This window comes from Hemiscyllium ocellatum, chromosome 13 (genome assembly GCF_020745735.1).
Source record: "Hemiscyllium ocellatum isolate sHemOce1 chromosome 13, sHemOce1.pat.X.cur, whole genome shotgun sequence".
Classification (NCBI taxonomy): Eukaryota; Metazoa; Chordata; class Chondrichthyes; order Orectolobiformes; family Hemiscylliidae; genus Hemiscyllium; species Hemiscyllium ocellatum.
Window position 1 is genome coordinate 19613202 of NC_083413.1, and position 16700 is coordinate 19629901.

The 16700-nt window shown below is 36.4% G+C and overlaps 1 protein-coding gene across 1 annotated transcript in view; it reads right to left on the reverse strand.

The window, feature by feature from the left end:
• Nucleotides 1-1677: 1677 nt before the first annotated feature.
• The window catches only part of prkci (protein kinase C, iota), a 141726-nt gene continuing 126703 nt past the window's right edge, over nucleotides 1678-16700 (reverse strand). Inside the window, exons 16-19 of the mRNA XM_060834588.1 lie at nucleotides 13407-13486; nucleotides 11986-12075; nucleotides 6951-7066; nucleotides 1678-5549 (exon numbers count right to left, since the gene is read on the reverse strand). Coding sequence (XP_060690571.1) covers nucleotides 5462-5549; nucleotides 6951-7066; nucleotides 11986-12075; nucleotides 13407-13486 — 374 coding nt within the window. The 3' untranslated portion in view covers nucleotides 1678-5461. The remainder of the gene's footprint in view (nucleotides 5550-6950; nucleotides 7067-11985; nucleotides 12076-13406; nucleotides 13487-16700) is intronic.

The following is a 16700-nucleotide window of genomic DNA, read 5'->3' on the forward strand; positions in this document are numbered from 1 at the left end:
TACCCCAAGAAGTTTCACAATGAATGGCTGGAACTTTGCAGAATTGCCTGTTTGCATTCCTGACTTTTATAACTTTCACTGAATCAGATGTGTCCATGATTACTTATGGCTCATGGTGTAAATGAGTACTAATGAATAGCAGCAGAAATCGTGTCGACGTGATAAATTTAATATAGTTACCTAATTGTAATTAAGCAAATGTTTCAGCATCATAATATTCCCCTCCCACCACCTTCAATTTCATTCAACACCAATGCAAGCCCCAGTCTTAATTTTCTAACATACCAGGACTAAAATATAATCCATAACTCAATATTCCTGAACAAATCAGTGTTCACTCATGTTGCCTTTGCAGAGCACAGAGCAAACTCATTCACCAGCTCTATGCTCAAGGATCTAAGCTATATCGGATTAGAGCAGTCCAACTACGGCTGAGAATACTTTCCACAATTTATAATTGATTGATAAGCTGTCAACATTAGGATGTGGAATCATTCTTTAGACAATTAGCTGGATAAATTCCACATTTTCTCTCTCCCCTGCAATACTCCAGAAGAGAAGACTCTGCTTTGGTGGGCTGGGGCTTTTTCTCACCAAAGGAAAGAGCCAGCTTCTGAAGTCAGAGATTTTAGGCCTGAATTCACTATTTTATTTTCAAGGAGTGAGATTATGGAAATCATACTGGAGGTGTCTTTCAGCAGAGTTATTCAGACAATGTAGCGAATAAGCAAATACAATAGTCTACCAACTCATCAGGGATATGTTGCTGCTGCAGAAGCTAGCTCAACTCCAACATAAATTTAGAGAACATTTATGGCTGAGAAAACAACTACCTTAACATTAACATTTCAATGAATATTTTGCTGGGGGTGGGGGAAGGCAGCGGTCATTCAAATCATTGTGGGGAGATTTCTATAATTCACTGAAAATAGTGAAAATCAAGATAAGTTCCTATTTGTGCATATTTGCAACTTCTAAAAGTCAATAAAGTGGGTCATAAATGCACAAATATCAGCTAATAATTTAGTGCCTCCAGGAAATTGCCACAATAGGAATGGCAGGACTAGAGCAGGAGTTTATAGACAGTGGATGTGACTGAAGTCAGAACCAGTTATCTATTATTCAATTATTATGTACAACCTCAATATAATGGATTATTGAACTCATTGAAGAAATGTACATATTAGGGTGAATTAAACCAATATGATACTCCTGCCTCCCTCACCAAAATAATGTGCAAACCATACTGTAAGAAAACTAATTCTTGGTCTCTTGCGGTAATGTCAGAGTTTGTACTTGTTTCCCTGGTATATTACCACAAAGTGAACATCCCAGCCGAAGGAGCAGCTAATCCATTATAATGAACCTCACCGTGAAATACAAAAACAAGACAGGACTGAAATTTCATCTTAGATAGATAGGAGAGAACAGTGATTTCCTTCAGTGCAAAATGACCTAAAAACACAAGATGTCACATGCCAATTTTAAAGAGTAAAACAAATGATTGTGATTATTAAGAATTAATCTAAGACATCACATGAGTAAAAAAACCAAAACTGCCTAATGAAAAACACTACGATTAATAAAAAACTGAAACACCACTATCAATTCACAAACTGACAAAGAGATTCTTACTTAACTCCGTGCCAACGTATATATGTAATTATGGTCTCATCAGAACAAATCCTTACTATTGGATCTATTAAACTATATTTTCCCACATTTACTTGAAAGGAATTCATGCAGGATATTACATTATTACAGATTACAGCATAAAACTAAATAGTCTTTCACACTACCAATATGAAATTCCAATCAGTAGATTTTACTAAGTAGTTAAAAAAACAAACAGCAGAATCTCCTGCTGAAATCAACATGTATGTACGCATATAAATAAGACAAATTAAATTGCATTTGAAAAATACACCTGGAGCATTAAGCAGGGCAATAACAGGAAAAAGTTATAAGTAACAGATCCCAGAAACAGTGTACTTCACAGTGTTGCAATGTTCCAATTTAAATAGACCAAATTTTATGAATTTTTAAACCATGACCAAGAAACACGAATGAAAAGCTAGTGTTTTTCAATAAAGATTGATTCTGGTCCTTCACAGGAATACTTGGATTCCTTAAAATGGGAATATTACCCATTGAAAATGAATGACCAGTAACCTAAATCATGGAAATGCCCATTCAAGTAGTTCATACATTAATTTTTTATGTCGAAATCAACCCAATAAAGATTCTTTGAGGGATGGAGAGATCAAGGACAATTTAAAATCAACATAACATGGAGCAATTAAATTCTTAGTGCATGTATAAAATGTGATGTGGCTTATTTGGTTTTACTAATTATTCTGAACGTAAAAGTTTCACAATCTCAATAAATTTTTAACCACTGAACTTGAACTTGCTCTTGGCAGTTGTAAACAATCAAAAACCATTTTCTACAAAAATACAAAATGATATCTTCATATTACAGAAACTTATCAACTCTCCTGTAAATTTGGGTAACAACATGGTGCTTTGACTGCAATTTGTGAAAGTTTGGGCATGTTCCCAATACCTATGTAGTTATGTCACTTGTTTATGGACATTTAAAAAAAAGTGATATGCATTCCAAGAACCAAAAGTAAATAAATATTAAAGCAGCTGTTTTCATCACCTTGGTGTATAAGTGTTAATATTTTCATCATGGCAATGACTGGTCACTGCTTCCCACAATTTATAGTTTAATAACTTGCCATCACTCACCACCTTTCACATGAAGAATATCAATTTGCTAAGATGCCCAGTTTTCATTCCCCAGCAAGATTTGCTGCCTTCAGTAGGAAATGATGGACGGTTGGCTTTTGTATTGTTCGGGGTGGGGGGAGTTACTGGACATGATGGATGGTTGGCTTTTATATTTTGCTTGGTGGTGGTGGGGATGATGATCTAGTAGGGTGGAAAAATATCAACTGGCTCCAGCAGCTCCATACTATTCAGCATTCAATTTGACAACAGTAAACTTCAGTAATTGTGCAAATTATGATGGCTGCCTGCATCTGCACTGTAACATTCATAAATAAGCAGAAAAGAGTGTTATTACCAGTGCTTAAAAAAACGAAAGAACATGGAATCAGAGGGTACACAGTCTCCATGACAGCTTTTCAGGATGCTTGACAGGTTTACAGGAGACATGCAACATCCTGAACAGTGCCATTATCCTAAAAAAAACACACTCACTGGTATTTCGCAAAGTTTGTCTTAAGCAATTACGTGCTTTTCAAATTGATAGATATCAAAAGTAGTGCTCTTTGCACTGACATTAATCACTGTGGAAGAATGCTCTGACAATTAGCAAACCCAGTTTTATTCATTACAAGATAAAGTATTCCAAATACCCCAAAATTCTGGAATGCACCTGAATTTGACCTATTTATTTAAGTAACTCTGAGCACAACAAATAGCAGCCACTTTTGGTCATAAGTAATGAGAATGGCTTTTACTTGCACAGAACAATGGATGGAATTGTTGAATGCAACCCCCATAACACCATAAGCAGTTCTTGAATTCAAAATAATTAGAAACAAATGCATATTTAACTTCTTCAGCTATTTTAAACAAGGTACTTGGTAAGTAGGAAAAAAATGTACACTGACTGTAAGCAGCCATTGTGAAGATGAACGTGAAATGTTACTAAGTCTATGGTCATCCCTTTTCGCAGCATTTAGGATAATGCAGCACTTGGTAGAATAAATTCTCTTTCAAGGTAACTGAGTAACCATATCAAGTATTAAATGCAATTATTGAAATCTGAAGTGCAACTGCGTGTGGACAAGGCAGGAACATAAAAGAAAATCACGACCAGGTGAAAGTGCAGCCCAAATTCAGCAGAATTACGATGCATCATGTCTAAAATGAATCAAAACTATACACACTACAGCGCAATAATATCATGGGGTGAGGGGGAAAGAAAGCCATATTAACACAAATATGTAAAATATGGGCGTTTAGTTGTACAGGAGATCAGAACAAAACATACATTGAAATTTTATCTCTGATATAAAATTCTAATTGCAATTTATCAAGCATGACGACAGGGATTTTCTTTACGTGGGACAATGGGTGATCCTTCTGTGCTACTGTAAAACAGAAAAACTCTGGTATGGGAAGTGCCTCAAGTGAAGTTGTTGAATATCACTGAACTGACTTGTTCAGGATTTCATAACTAACTTTGCTCTACTTCCTAACACGAAATTACTCAAGTCTGAATATGCTGTGGGGCAAGGATGTAAGAAACAAACTTTATTCATGTCATGAACATAACCAAAGATATTATAGTAAACACTAGTGAATATTACATATTTTGGAAATATGGGCTCTTTCTCCAGGAGAAGGCAAAGGAAAAATAATATGGGGACATCGTTTATTTCCAATTATTTGAGCAATTCTACGAAAGATTTGTTTTGCTTTCCTGGCATCAGCTATAGCCATGACAAATTGCAAGAGACAAAAAAGACAATTCTAGTTTTTTATGCATTGAAGTATAATAGCGACAGCTTTGAATAGCTTCTTATCTGATGCACAATCCAGGATGCTCAGCTCCAAGTCTGAAAGCCTTTATCAATGCGATGTGGTCAGAACAAAACTTTAGGTGTTTATACATATTTGTATATAAAGATGACACCCTCCACATCAGTGCAGGCAAGAGTATAGTCACAGTGTGCACTTTTTTTCGTAATTCTCATTTGTGTGGTACCAAGATGTTCTGAATTTTTAAAAAAATTCTGATAGTCAAATGAGATAAGTGCCATCAGTTTTTCCATAACCCAGTTTCTGTAAATGATATTGCTGGCATTGTCTTAGTAACTGGAAGCAATGCTTGAAATGTTTTTTGTCTAATCTTAGACATATCTTTCCAGTGGATAAGGGTAATATTTTCCCAGCAAAAGCATTTTCAATCAAAGCTATCAGCTGTCATCTCCCTGAGCAATACTACTAACTACAGGCTGGCAGATGTGTCTTAGGGGAGCAAATTAATCCTGAAATCATGCATGGAGAGGTTACTACAACACCAAGAGACTAAAGTTAGCTTCCACCTAATGTCCCAATGGAAAAAAAACAAGTCAGTTCTTAGATAAGTTAAGATAACACTTAACTCCCAACAAAAATATTCTGTTCATCAAGTTAGTAGCGTCAGCAGGAATTATCAGGATTGAATAGGTAACCTCTCTCCAGTTGCAGTGGTTGAGCACTCGGGCAATTAGCCTGAAGACTATTTTTTGTTGGAACAGATATATGCAGATATTCATATAGTTATTTGCTGGATCAAAATTGAGTGAGATGAGCCTTCTCAAACCATTAGCTGCAGAGTTAAAAAGAAAGGCTTCTGCTACTAAAGCAAGGCATTCATGTTTTTCAGCTTGTTCACATGCAAGGTTGGAGACACTGGCCACAATGCACAGATTCTAGCTGGTCAGACGCATTCCTCAGCTGACATCAGAAGGGGATTGATATATTCAAAGCCTTCAAATTCTGATTGGTCAATCTTCTTGACAGCATCACTAAGGAAACAAAAAAAAATAGATATACGGAAACATGGAAAACATAACAATGCAACATTAGATTATTTAGCGTGCTTGTATACTCTGCAAGTGGGATGTGTGGATTGATTTCTCAATTGTAATATTTAAATTATTGCTAAGAATGTAATTCTGGACAGGGGAGATGGGAAAAAAGCATGTGCAAATCCGTTCAATAGAACAAAAGAGACCCAACATTCAAATCACCTGATTGTACTTAGTTACATACTATGCTTGAGGGTTGGAGGAACACAAGGGGAAATGAAGTCCTAAAGGTCAAGTAAAACTAAAACTGTTAACTTTTTTTGTAGTAAGACAGCCTACAACATATCTTACCTGTAGCAGCATTTGTTGAAGTACTGCAATTGAGCTCAAGAAGAACAATGCAGTGTCAATCATGAGATACAGATCATTTGCCCCAAAAGTAGTTTCACAATAAAATGTTAGAAACTTCGAAAATTTTATGTTCATTATCTCAATTTTAACTACAAAGCTTTGCAGATGGAAAAATAAGTTGACGTCCTTGGTTTCATAAAGACTTAGGTCCTGAAATTTACTGCCAAACTTACAAGACTTTAAATAATTTAAGTATTTCAGAGACTTAAGAAATTGGAATCATTTTCTAAAGATACAGAAGGTTAAGGGGACTTGCTCAAATTTGAATGTGTTTTTATAGAATGGACAAAAATCTTTCCACAAGCAGGCGGGTCATTGTAGAATACTGTACATGTTTAAGATAACACCCAGAAAAGCTAAGGGGACCATGGAAAGCAATTTTATTTTTGCTTCAAGTTAAGATGATCTGAAATACACTATCTAAAAGCATGATGCAAGCCAATTCAACAGCAACTTCCATAAGCAACATGGAAAAATATTTAAAAATGAAAATGATGTAGGGCTAAATGTTTCTTACAAAGAACTGGCATGGGCTCAATACATTTCCTGAGTTGTATGAATCTCACACTGCAATACAATAGTTCAATTTTAGACAATTTCAAACATATTCAATGTCTTTCTACAAATCATGGCCACAGTAAAATATTAACAGAATGAAGCTACACCAAAACCATATAAACTTTCCTAGTTTAATCACATTAGATGCCACAAATGATCTCCAATGTAACAGTTACACACAAAATAGTTGCAGCTTCTCCACTTTCTTTATAACACATTTTCAATTAGAATAAAAATCAAGGCCAATAGGAGAATCAACGGCATGATTAATACCTGCTCAAGGTGCTACAGGAACAATTTTAGCTACCCACAAAGTTTATAGTTTTGCAGGTAATTGGATGGAAGATAAAATAATTGATCACTCTCCAATTTGAGATAATCAATTGTTTGGTAAGATGACAAAGGAAAATAATCATGACTATTACTTACTCATCATCTGGAGTGAGCTGGACAGGTTCGTTGGTGAACTGGGAATCAAAGTTGTCAAGTCCATATTCACCAGAAATATGCGGTTTGAAGGGTGGAATAACTTGCCTTTGTTCCATCTAGATCAATGAAAGAAATTGACATGTTCAATTTTACTGTAGGTTGTACATGCAGGTTCACTCCACCAGCTGCAGGCAAAATGATCTCTAAGTATAAAACCACCCTTCATTAGATAGTAGGAACATAAGAACAGGAGTAGGCTATTAAGTCCCTTGAGCCTCTTCCACCATTCAATGAAATCATGGCCTATCTGTGGCTTAATTCCATATACCAGCCTTTGGCACATAGTCTTTAATACATTTGCTTAACAACATTTGATCTACTTAGATTTAAAATTGATAACTCATACTGCACCCCCTGTCATTTGTGGAAGAGAGTTCCAAATATCTATATCCTGAATGTGAAGTACTTCCTCAGTGGTCTGGCCCTGATTCTCACACTGTGCCCCCTAGATTCTAGAAACCCCAACAAGTGGAAATTGTTTACCTTTATTTAGTGTGTTTTTCGCTGTTAAAATATCTTGAATGTTTTGATCACATCACCCTTTAACCTAAGTTCTAGAGGAAACAGGCCTGATGTTTAGAATTTCTCTTCTAACTTAACCCCTGAAATCCAATTGATTCTTGTAAACTACACTGCACTCCCTCCAAGACTAGGGTATGATGCCTAGATCTGCTCTCAGTATTGTAAGTGGGGTCTAACCAGAGTTTTGTATAACTGCAGCATTACTTCTGCATCCTTGCTCTCCAGTCCTCTAGATATAATGGTCAGCCTCCAGTAGCTTTCTTCATTATTTTCTGCATCTATTTGTGCCATTTTACAGATCTATGCACCTGACCACCCAAGTCTCTTTGAACATCCACTGTATTTGACTTCACACCATCGAGAAAGTGCTCTGATCTACCCTTTTCTTGGTTCAAAATGGATCACCACACAATTGCTTACTCTAAACTACATCTGCTATAGTTTTGCCCATTCACTTAGTCATTCAATATCCCATAATAATGTAATGCTATCCCCTACACTTTAAAGTGCTGCCTAACTTTGTCTCATCAGCAAATCCAACTACAATAATGACTGTCGCAAATTAACAATTTCAGAAAATAAAAGATAGTAATGAGACAACTGAAACTGACATATTAATGAAATAAGATGTTTTCCCAGATATTCTTATATAAGTACATTTTGGCAGCAGAGCTAGAAGGGCACATACAAATATTTTAAGTTTCTTACCATAGTCACATGAGGAAAACAAATTTAAGAATCAATACACCTAGTGGTGCAGTGGAAAAGAATTAGAAGGTGGAATAGAGTAATTGATCAATGAATCTTATCACAACACAGGGCAAACCCTCCAGCTAAATTTAAAACCAGCAACACAGAAAAGATTTATCCTGTGCAGTAATAAAAATTCAAGTGGCCAATAAATTTTTAAAGTAAACATTAACAACTTTATTTCTTAAAATATAACAACAATTAACTCACCACTACTTACAATTTCTTCCTCTAACCTATTTTTTACCTTCCATTCTAAAATACTAGTCCAATAAAACTCCCAATTAAGATTTACAAAACCACACTTCTTATTCCAAAGCCAGGCAGCTTTCGTTCTTCTATTCAGATCTTCCTGTGCCTTCTTTTCTTAGAAATTTCTGCGTCACAGGTTACTGATCGAAAAGGTACCTTTTTAAGAAAGCTATTTTTCGAATAGTCTGTTTACATGCGGGGCTTGTCAGTTTTCCTCCCAACTGTTCAAATTTCCCTGGTCTTATACCCCCAAAGCATCGGATTGCATCACTGGGTTTTAAGATTGTCAGTACACTAAATTCAAACTGGATTGGAGTTTGATATTTTTCGGGGTATAATTTAAACTGATTGGCCGAATTCCTCCAGGCAACAAGTTAATCAAGTTTTCGAGCAAGTGTTACATTGTCGCCTTATTGAGAACACTTGGTTCTGCATCCGGTAATTCTGCTGCTTTTAACACTCAAAGTACACCCATATCTTCATAACATACTCAAGTCTTAGGAAACTTAATTCCTTCAGAAATTAGGACTGATTCCCTGAATTCATTCCACTGATGCAGTTTATGCATGCAGTATTTAAAGTGTTACAGTTCATGGTCCAAAAATTGATGTTTGCTATATCCAAAGTTTGATTATTTCATTCTCCGAAAGTATAAGGGTCCCCGAGCTAGTGAATATTCTTAACCTAGATTAACCTTTGAATAAGCAACATATTTATAATTCAATTATCAAGTTACCTGCTAACACCTGTTGTCTAGTATTATATATGAACTTTCAATAGGATATTTTGATCTTATTGACAGTAAGAGATGAGAAATAATATTTGTTATTTACTATTGGGATGTACATCTAAGAACTGTCATGTCTAACTAACAATACATTAAACAAGCCACACTTCCATAAGATGGGAAAAAGGAAGAGATGAATGAAACAAAATTGCTGGTAGGAAAGGAACATTGAACTTTAAGAGTTCTACAACACGAGACCCATTCTCCTGTGCTGGGTCTCTATTTATTTCAACTTCAGACTTCTCCTTTCTCATTTGATTATTTTAAAACCTATTTTGTTTCAACCATTTAATTGGTCTTTCCATGTCCGATGACTGCTTTATACCAGTACATATTCTATCAATTGTATTGATTGTTCTTTTGCCCATCCACTGTTAAGGACTCTCTCAATTTTGAACTTTTATTAGATGTCCTCTTAACCGTGTAATTTTAATCTACATATAGAGTGGACAAATCAGATTAGGAAACGTTGTCTTGAAGATGGCATTCACAAAGTGTTCTCAGGACAGTTTCTCAGAATAACACATTCTATAGCCAACCAGAGAGCAGGCTATTCTAGGACTGGTAATGTGCAATGAGGCTGGATTAATTAATAACACCTTGTAAAGGTATCTCTGTACAGTGGTCAAAACATATTTGAATTGGGTGTAAAGTTCAGGGAAGAGGACACTAAGTATTATATTACTATTTCAACAGATAAAGTAGAGCAGGCCTTCCCAGCCTGCTCTGCACTTTAATAAGGTCATGTCTAATGAGATCCTGGCTTCAAATCTACTTTCTCACCTACTCCTAACAACCATCAATTTCCTTTTTAATTAAGAATCAATGTACTATTACCTTAAAAATATTCAATGACCCAACCTCTACCAATTATAAGAGCATTCAGAAAGGGCCAGTTAAAGTAAATTGGTAAATTACGTTGAGGGTAAGATGCAAAAGCAGACAATTAAGACAATATTACGTAACATTCAGCAAAGCTCACATTCCAGTAAGGGAAACACAAACAGCAAAATAAATTTAGGGTAGTTTGCCGGACTTCTGTCATAGGGAAAAATGCTGGAACCTCTTGGGGTGAAGCAGGACACTTAAATCTTAATTCAAGTAGAGTCATGTGTGAAAAGGAAATTATGTTATTGGATAATTATCTGGCAGTACAAAACTTAAACATGAATAATTTTTAAAAATTTAACCTATTTTCCTAATCAACCTGTTCAAAGATGTTATTACACACTTCTGCAGCACTAGGGACTTGAACCCTGGTCTCTTGATCCAGGGGTGGGGACTGTACCCTCTGCACCACAAGAGTCAATTATTAAAAAGGAGACCAAGTCAAGGGTTTATACCTTGCATTCATGACGACTGACAAAAAAAATACACAACCTTGGGTAAGGGTTCTAGGTGGGGGGGATGGTATGCCGGTGTCTTGTGCCACTTATCATTGGCTGCAATAACAGAATAACAAGTAAAATAACATTAATCTAACCATTTTTCCACAAATAAGGCCCTTCTAAATGCCATGACTGAGGTTGAGAAGAGAAAAGCAGCAAATTATTTAAAGGGAGAGAGATTGCAGGACTCTGTGGGACAGACAAACCTAGATGCCCTGCAACAAGAAGCTAGTATGCAACTGATTTCAAATATCAATGGAATTTTGTCCTTTATTGCAAGGGAAATGGAATATAGAAGGTGGGATGTTTTGCCACAGTTGTGTACCACTGTTAATATGACATCTGGAGCACTGTTTTTAGCCTCCACTGAAAGAAAAAGTAAAAAAAACCTTAGAAAGAGGGTAGAAAGCCCCACCAACAAGTCCTTGGACAAAGCAGCTAGCTTCTGAGGAAAGGTTGTTAGACAGACAGAACCTATATCAACTGTTTAAAAGAATGAGAAGTGATCTTATTCAAACATACAACATCTTGAGGCTACCTGACAGGGTGGATGGTAAAAGTTTACTTCCCCTGTGGCTGGACCTAAAAGTAGAGAATAAAGCTTAAAAATAAGGATTCTGAGAATTAAGATAGAAAGTAGACATTTTTCCTATCAATGAACTCCTTTTCAGCAGGAGCATTGTGGAGGCAGGGTCATTGAATACTTCCGTGATTGGTAGACACAGATGAATTGGAGTCAACCTCCATTCATAAAACAGACAGACGGCCAGACCGCTCGAGGAAGCAACTGGCATAATTGAAAAGTAGCATATCCCTGCAGCCAGAGGCTTTAAAATCATAAAATTGCCCTTTAACCAACCTCCTAGCCTCGCTGTCTTTACTTACTGTCTTACCACTTACTTTTTAAAAGTCAATGAGCCTTCTATCTGGCACTAAAATTAAATGTGCATTGTAGAGCAAAATGCATGAGAACTACATCATTTTCTCCATCACTGCATAGTAATGTTAAAATCAAAACAGAGCCCATCAAATATGTTTCCTGCATTTAATTAACACCCAATTTTCCAAGTGAGTATTAATTTTATCTGACTTATTGTCTCAAAATTTAGTCTTGAATGAGAAGGTAGGTGGTTACCACATATAATGGGTAATGTATAGAAATTTTAAATATCTGCAAAAAAAATACAAAAAAGGATTTGAACCACAAGTATTCATACAGTTTCATTATGTATGAGGTAATTATAATCTGAAGATGAATCTGCTCCTGTGAACTCACCAAGTCCCAGTCTACATTGCGGAAGAAAGGATTACCCTGAATGTCAGCAAATCCTGTCTGTGGGTGGCATCCAAGCCGCTCTGCAGGATCCTGCAGCAAAAACATAAGCAATAAGACAACACTGAAGAACAAAAGTAGCCTTACCTCAATCAGCATTTAGACTGAGTTTTTTCTAATGTTAGTGCATTGTTGCCAGAAGTGCTACAATTATAGTTAGGGAAGAAAACATTTGGCATCAGAAGTATCAAGTTTTGGGACACAAGAACTGAGTCAGTAAAATTAATTTTTACAGCCAAAGAGCTCTCTAATCTGCCCTAGCATGTTTTCATAACCAAATTTTAAAACCATACATCATATTGCATTGGACCATTCTTGCACTTTCCAAATCAGTCAATGACTCTCCAAAATAAGATGGCAATTTGCACCAAGTAGGTTTAAGCTAAAATTGAGATGTGCTGTCATATCTATGAGAAACTGGGCTGGGTCTGCCAGACTCATTTCATAGAAGTTCTTTACAAACAGTAAAGGAAACTCTCATACCTAGAATCCCAACTGGAATTGAACCCTGAGATGAAAGACTAACATATAACTCACAATAAACAAACAGTCAGATCGTTAGGTATTTGTCAGTTATCCGTACCTGCAATGCTACCTTTCTATTAGATAAGCAATTCTGTAAAGTGGGACTTGCATACCAATTTTCTATACCTCTTAACCCTTTAAGATGTTTTGTCTATGATTGCTCCAATGGTTGCATGACCTAGAATCTTGAAATTCCATGAACGAAGGTTACGCAGCTCAAATCAAATCATATTCAAAGTTCTGTAAAGTTTACAATCCTGAAATTCCATCAATGTTAATATGGAATTCTAGGTTGCACAATCTAATAATTGAGAACCTTCCTCGAATTAAGTTTCCTGAACGATAGAATAATAAATCTTTCCAAACCCTCGCTGCATCCACCAATTTCCAAGAAGCTTTGGTTCAGAAGGTAAAACAGAACAACTTTTACTTTGTAAAATCAATGGAACAACATAAATGCATTATTTACAACAGTAATTATTCAAATCAAATTCATAGGAGAGAAAGAGATGCTAAACATTAATAGTTACAAAGTTAACAGCTAATATAACTGAAGAGTTAGGCTTTAAAAAATTGAAAGAGTTAACAAGGCTGAGATATTCAGAAAGAAAGAGCCACAAAATAAGGCCAAAATGACTAAAGGTTCCATTACACAACAGGAAGGGCTGCTGTAAAGTAATTGGCACAATCAGCCTCAAATGTCCAAGAACAACGAAGATAATTTCAAATGGTTGAAGCTATATTTTTGTTTTAAATTTTCTGTTCAAGCTGACAAGTAAACAATACAAAAGATTGAAGCTCATGCTACAAAATAAAAGCAATAAAATTATTACCCATACCTTATTGAGGAATCCTTTTAATACACTAGCAGCTTTGACAGAGAGGGAGCGTGGAATACGGATTTGCTTTTCCAAAATGACTGAAATGCATGAAAATCCAAGCTTGAATTAACAATGTGCCCAGCATCAATACTATTCCAATATTTAACAAATTGCATTACTAAACAAGATGTTGTTCAACCTGATTGTGTGCATTATAATATGCAGCACATCAAATCATATTTCAAATAATTTAACTAGGAGAAAGTGAGGACTGCAGGTGCTGGAGATCAGAGCTGAAAAATGCGTTTCTGGAAAAGCGCAGCAGGTCAGGCAGCATCCAAGGAGCAGGAGAATCTTTTATCTTAGCCTGCTTGGCACACCTTCCTCATTCTTGAAGAAGGGCTGATGCCCGAAACGTCGATTCTCCTGCTCCTTGGATGCTGCCTGACCTGCTGTGCTTTTCCAGCAACACATTTTTCAGTTCAAATAATTTAACTCTGATTTAGTACTATAAAGAATAAAAAGGGAATTGTGCAGATGATCGATGTTTATTTTAGTGCAAGTCTGTTCAGAGTCAAAAGGTCAGTAATTATGGAGAAAGGTTTCTCCAAACTTAAAATAATAGTAACAACGCTTAGACTGAAGAAAGACCATTGCAGTTCACAGATAATTAAAAATTATCACAACGTATACTAACTCTGATTCCACAATTTCTCAAAATTAAAAATCCATATTACAATACTGCTGGATTTTGAGATGATATCCACCTTCTGTATGTCTTTGGGCAATATACAATTTCACCAATTCTGGGAGAGTAAACAATTTTGACCTGCCCAACCTACATGATTTTGAGCACATGTCCTTGGTTTCAGAGTTTAGGATTATGTAAACAATTTATCAGAGTTTAGTAGATTTTTACCCCTTACAACACTGATTAGGTTTCCTTGACACTACTTTTCTCCAATATACAGACTCATAGCTTTCTCAGTCTCATTATGTTAAAACCTCCCAGACAGCTGTCACAATTATTATGTAGCAGTCAATATTCATTTGAAGCATTCAAGAAGAAATTCTGATTAAGCAAGACAAAGATTTGGAGTAATGAAAGGAGAACTGTTTATATTGCAGACTTTGGTGTCTGGAAGAAATTTGAACATTGGAGAAAATTGGTTAGACTGGAGGTAACATGAGGTCAACGCATCCAAAAACAAAACCATGAAAAATAACATCGTTGCAATACATTGACAGGTTGCAAGGCAGCGTTAATCAACATTACATAACACTGAACCAAATCAATGTTACCACAAAAAAACTCAGGAGGTCAGGCAGCACCTGTAGAGACATTGCTCATGCTACCAAGATGAATGACCTTACAACAGTTCTGTATTTCCAGCACTTGCTTTTTTAAAAATTATTTTAGTGTTGTTTGGCATATAAGGTAAACTTAATTTTCTTTTATTCTTACTGATATATGTTCAAAATGAAAGAATCTGTCAACATTTTGCATAATCTGAGTTGAGAGACAACCTCAGCCAGTTTTTCCAGTCAGACTGCCTGAGCATCGCAGCATCACTGTAGGAGAACTGGTTGGCACCATGTTGCTAAGGAAACAGTGATGCACTTTCCATTTTTCACTTTTCTGCCCCAGAGACTGGAGACATTAGTTACACAAATACTGATAGTGTCTGAAGCAAGGCCTTGACAATGGAGAAAAAAAATTGCCAATAAAAGGACTTTATTCTTAAGGCTGATAATTAAAGGTAAACAAATCATGGCATCAAACCTAAAACTCTCAGACAGTTCACAGCAGTCACAAAATCTGAATCATGTCCAAAGAGTTAGTGAACTAAACTGTTGATTGAACTTAAATGTTGCCAACAAAATATGGGCAAACAGCCAGGAAAATTCCAGACCGGATTCCAGAAATAACCAGGATTCTTGCTTCTGTTCATTTTGTAATCATTCACACTAGACACGTGAACACAGATGTTGGATGAGAACAGGAACACTTTTAGCTAGGTGAAAACAATGACTGCAGATGCTGGAAACCAGATTCTGGATTAGTGGTGCTGGAAGAGCACAGCAGTTCAGGCAGCATCCGAGGAGCAGTAAAATCAACGTTTCGGGCAAAAGCCCTTCATCAGGAATAAAGATGTCAGCATAATCCACCAAAATAACAAACACAACAGAGGATGAAAAACTGAATTCATGTAGATAGCTAACTATTTTTAAAAATTTCAAAATAAGAAATAATGCGCACATTCCGTGACCTCAGGAAGATCACAGAATGTTGAAGCATAAGTAGGCCATTCAGCCCATCAAGCCTGCTCTGCCATTCAATAAGATCATGCTTGATCTGTTAATCCTCAACTCCACTTTCCTGCCTTATCCCCATAACCTGCATATCTGCTATCTTTTCTCTGCTTTCACAGAGACCTCCAAAATCATATATGCTGCACAAAGCATTGGCACAGCAATTGTCATGCATAGACCCTTGATGCAGCTGTGCATGCAGATTAAAGGAAGTGTTGCCCATAACTCTTGATTCTCTTGATCAGAAATCTGTCTGAGCCTTGCATGTAGTTAATATAGGTCTAGTCAACCCAATCTATCATCATACAACAATCCTGCCTTCCCAGGAAGCAATCTGGTGAACCTTCGCTGCACAGCCTTAAGGTCAAGTATATTTTTTTCTTCAGCAAAGAGACCAAAACAACAGACTGCTCAGGCCATTGCTGAGTTTAGCTTTCAAGGTTGTTTATTAATAGAATTTAAACAAATGAGTTGAATTTCTGACACCAGAATATTAGCATGGGCCTCTGGTTATTAATACAGTGACATTACCATTAAAGTAAATCTCTGATTACAGAAAGCAGAGTTTTGTACAAGTTCAAGATATAAGAGGTGACTTAATTGAGACATTAGATAATCAGAGGGTGAGGAAGGTTGGACAGTGAGAGCCTTTTTCCGCGGATGGCGATGGCTAGCACAAGGTGACATAGCTTTAAATTGAGGGGTGACAGATATAGGACAGATGTCAGAGGTAGTTTCTTTACTCAGCAAATAGTAGGGGCATGGAACGCATTGCCTGCAACTGTAGTAGACTCGCCAACTTTAAGGACATTTATATGGTCATTGGATAAGCATATGGATGAGAATGTAATAGCGTAGGTTAGATGGGCTTCAGATTGGTTCAACAGGTCGGCGCAACATTGAGGGCTGAAGGGCCTGAACTACGCTGTAATGTTCTATGTTCAGTACACGTGTTATGTTCTGTCCTACTTTCAAACATCAACAGACATGCATTCTCTA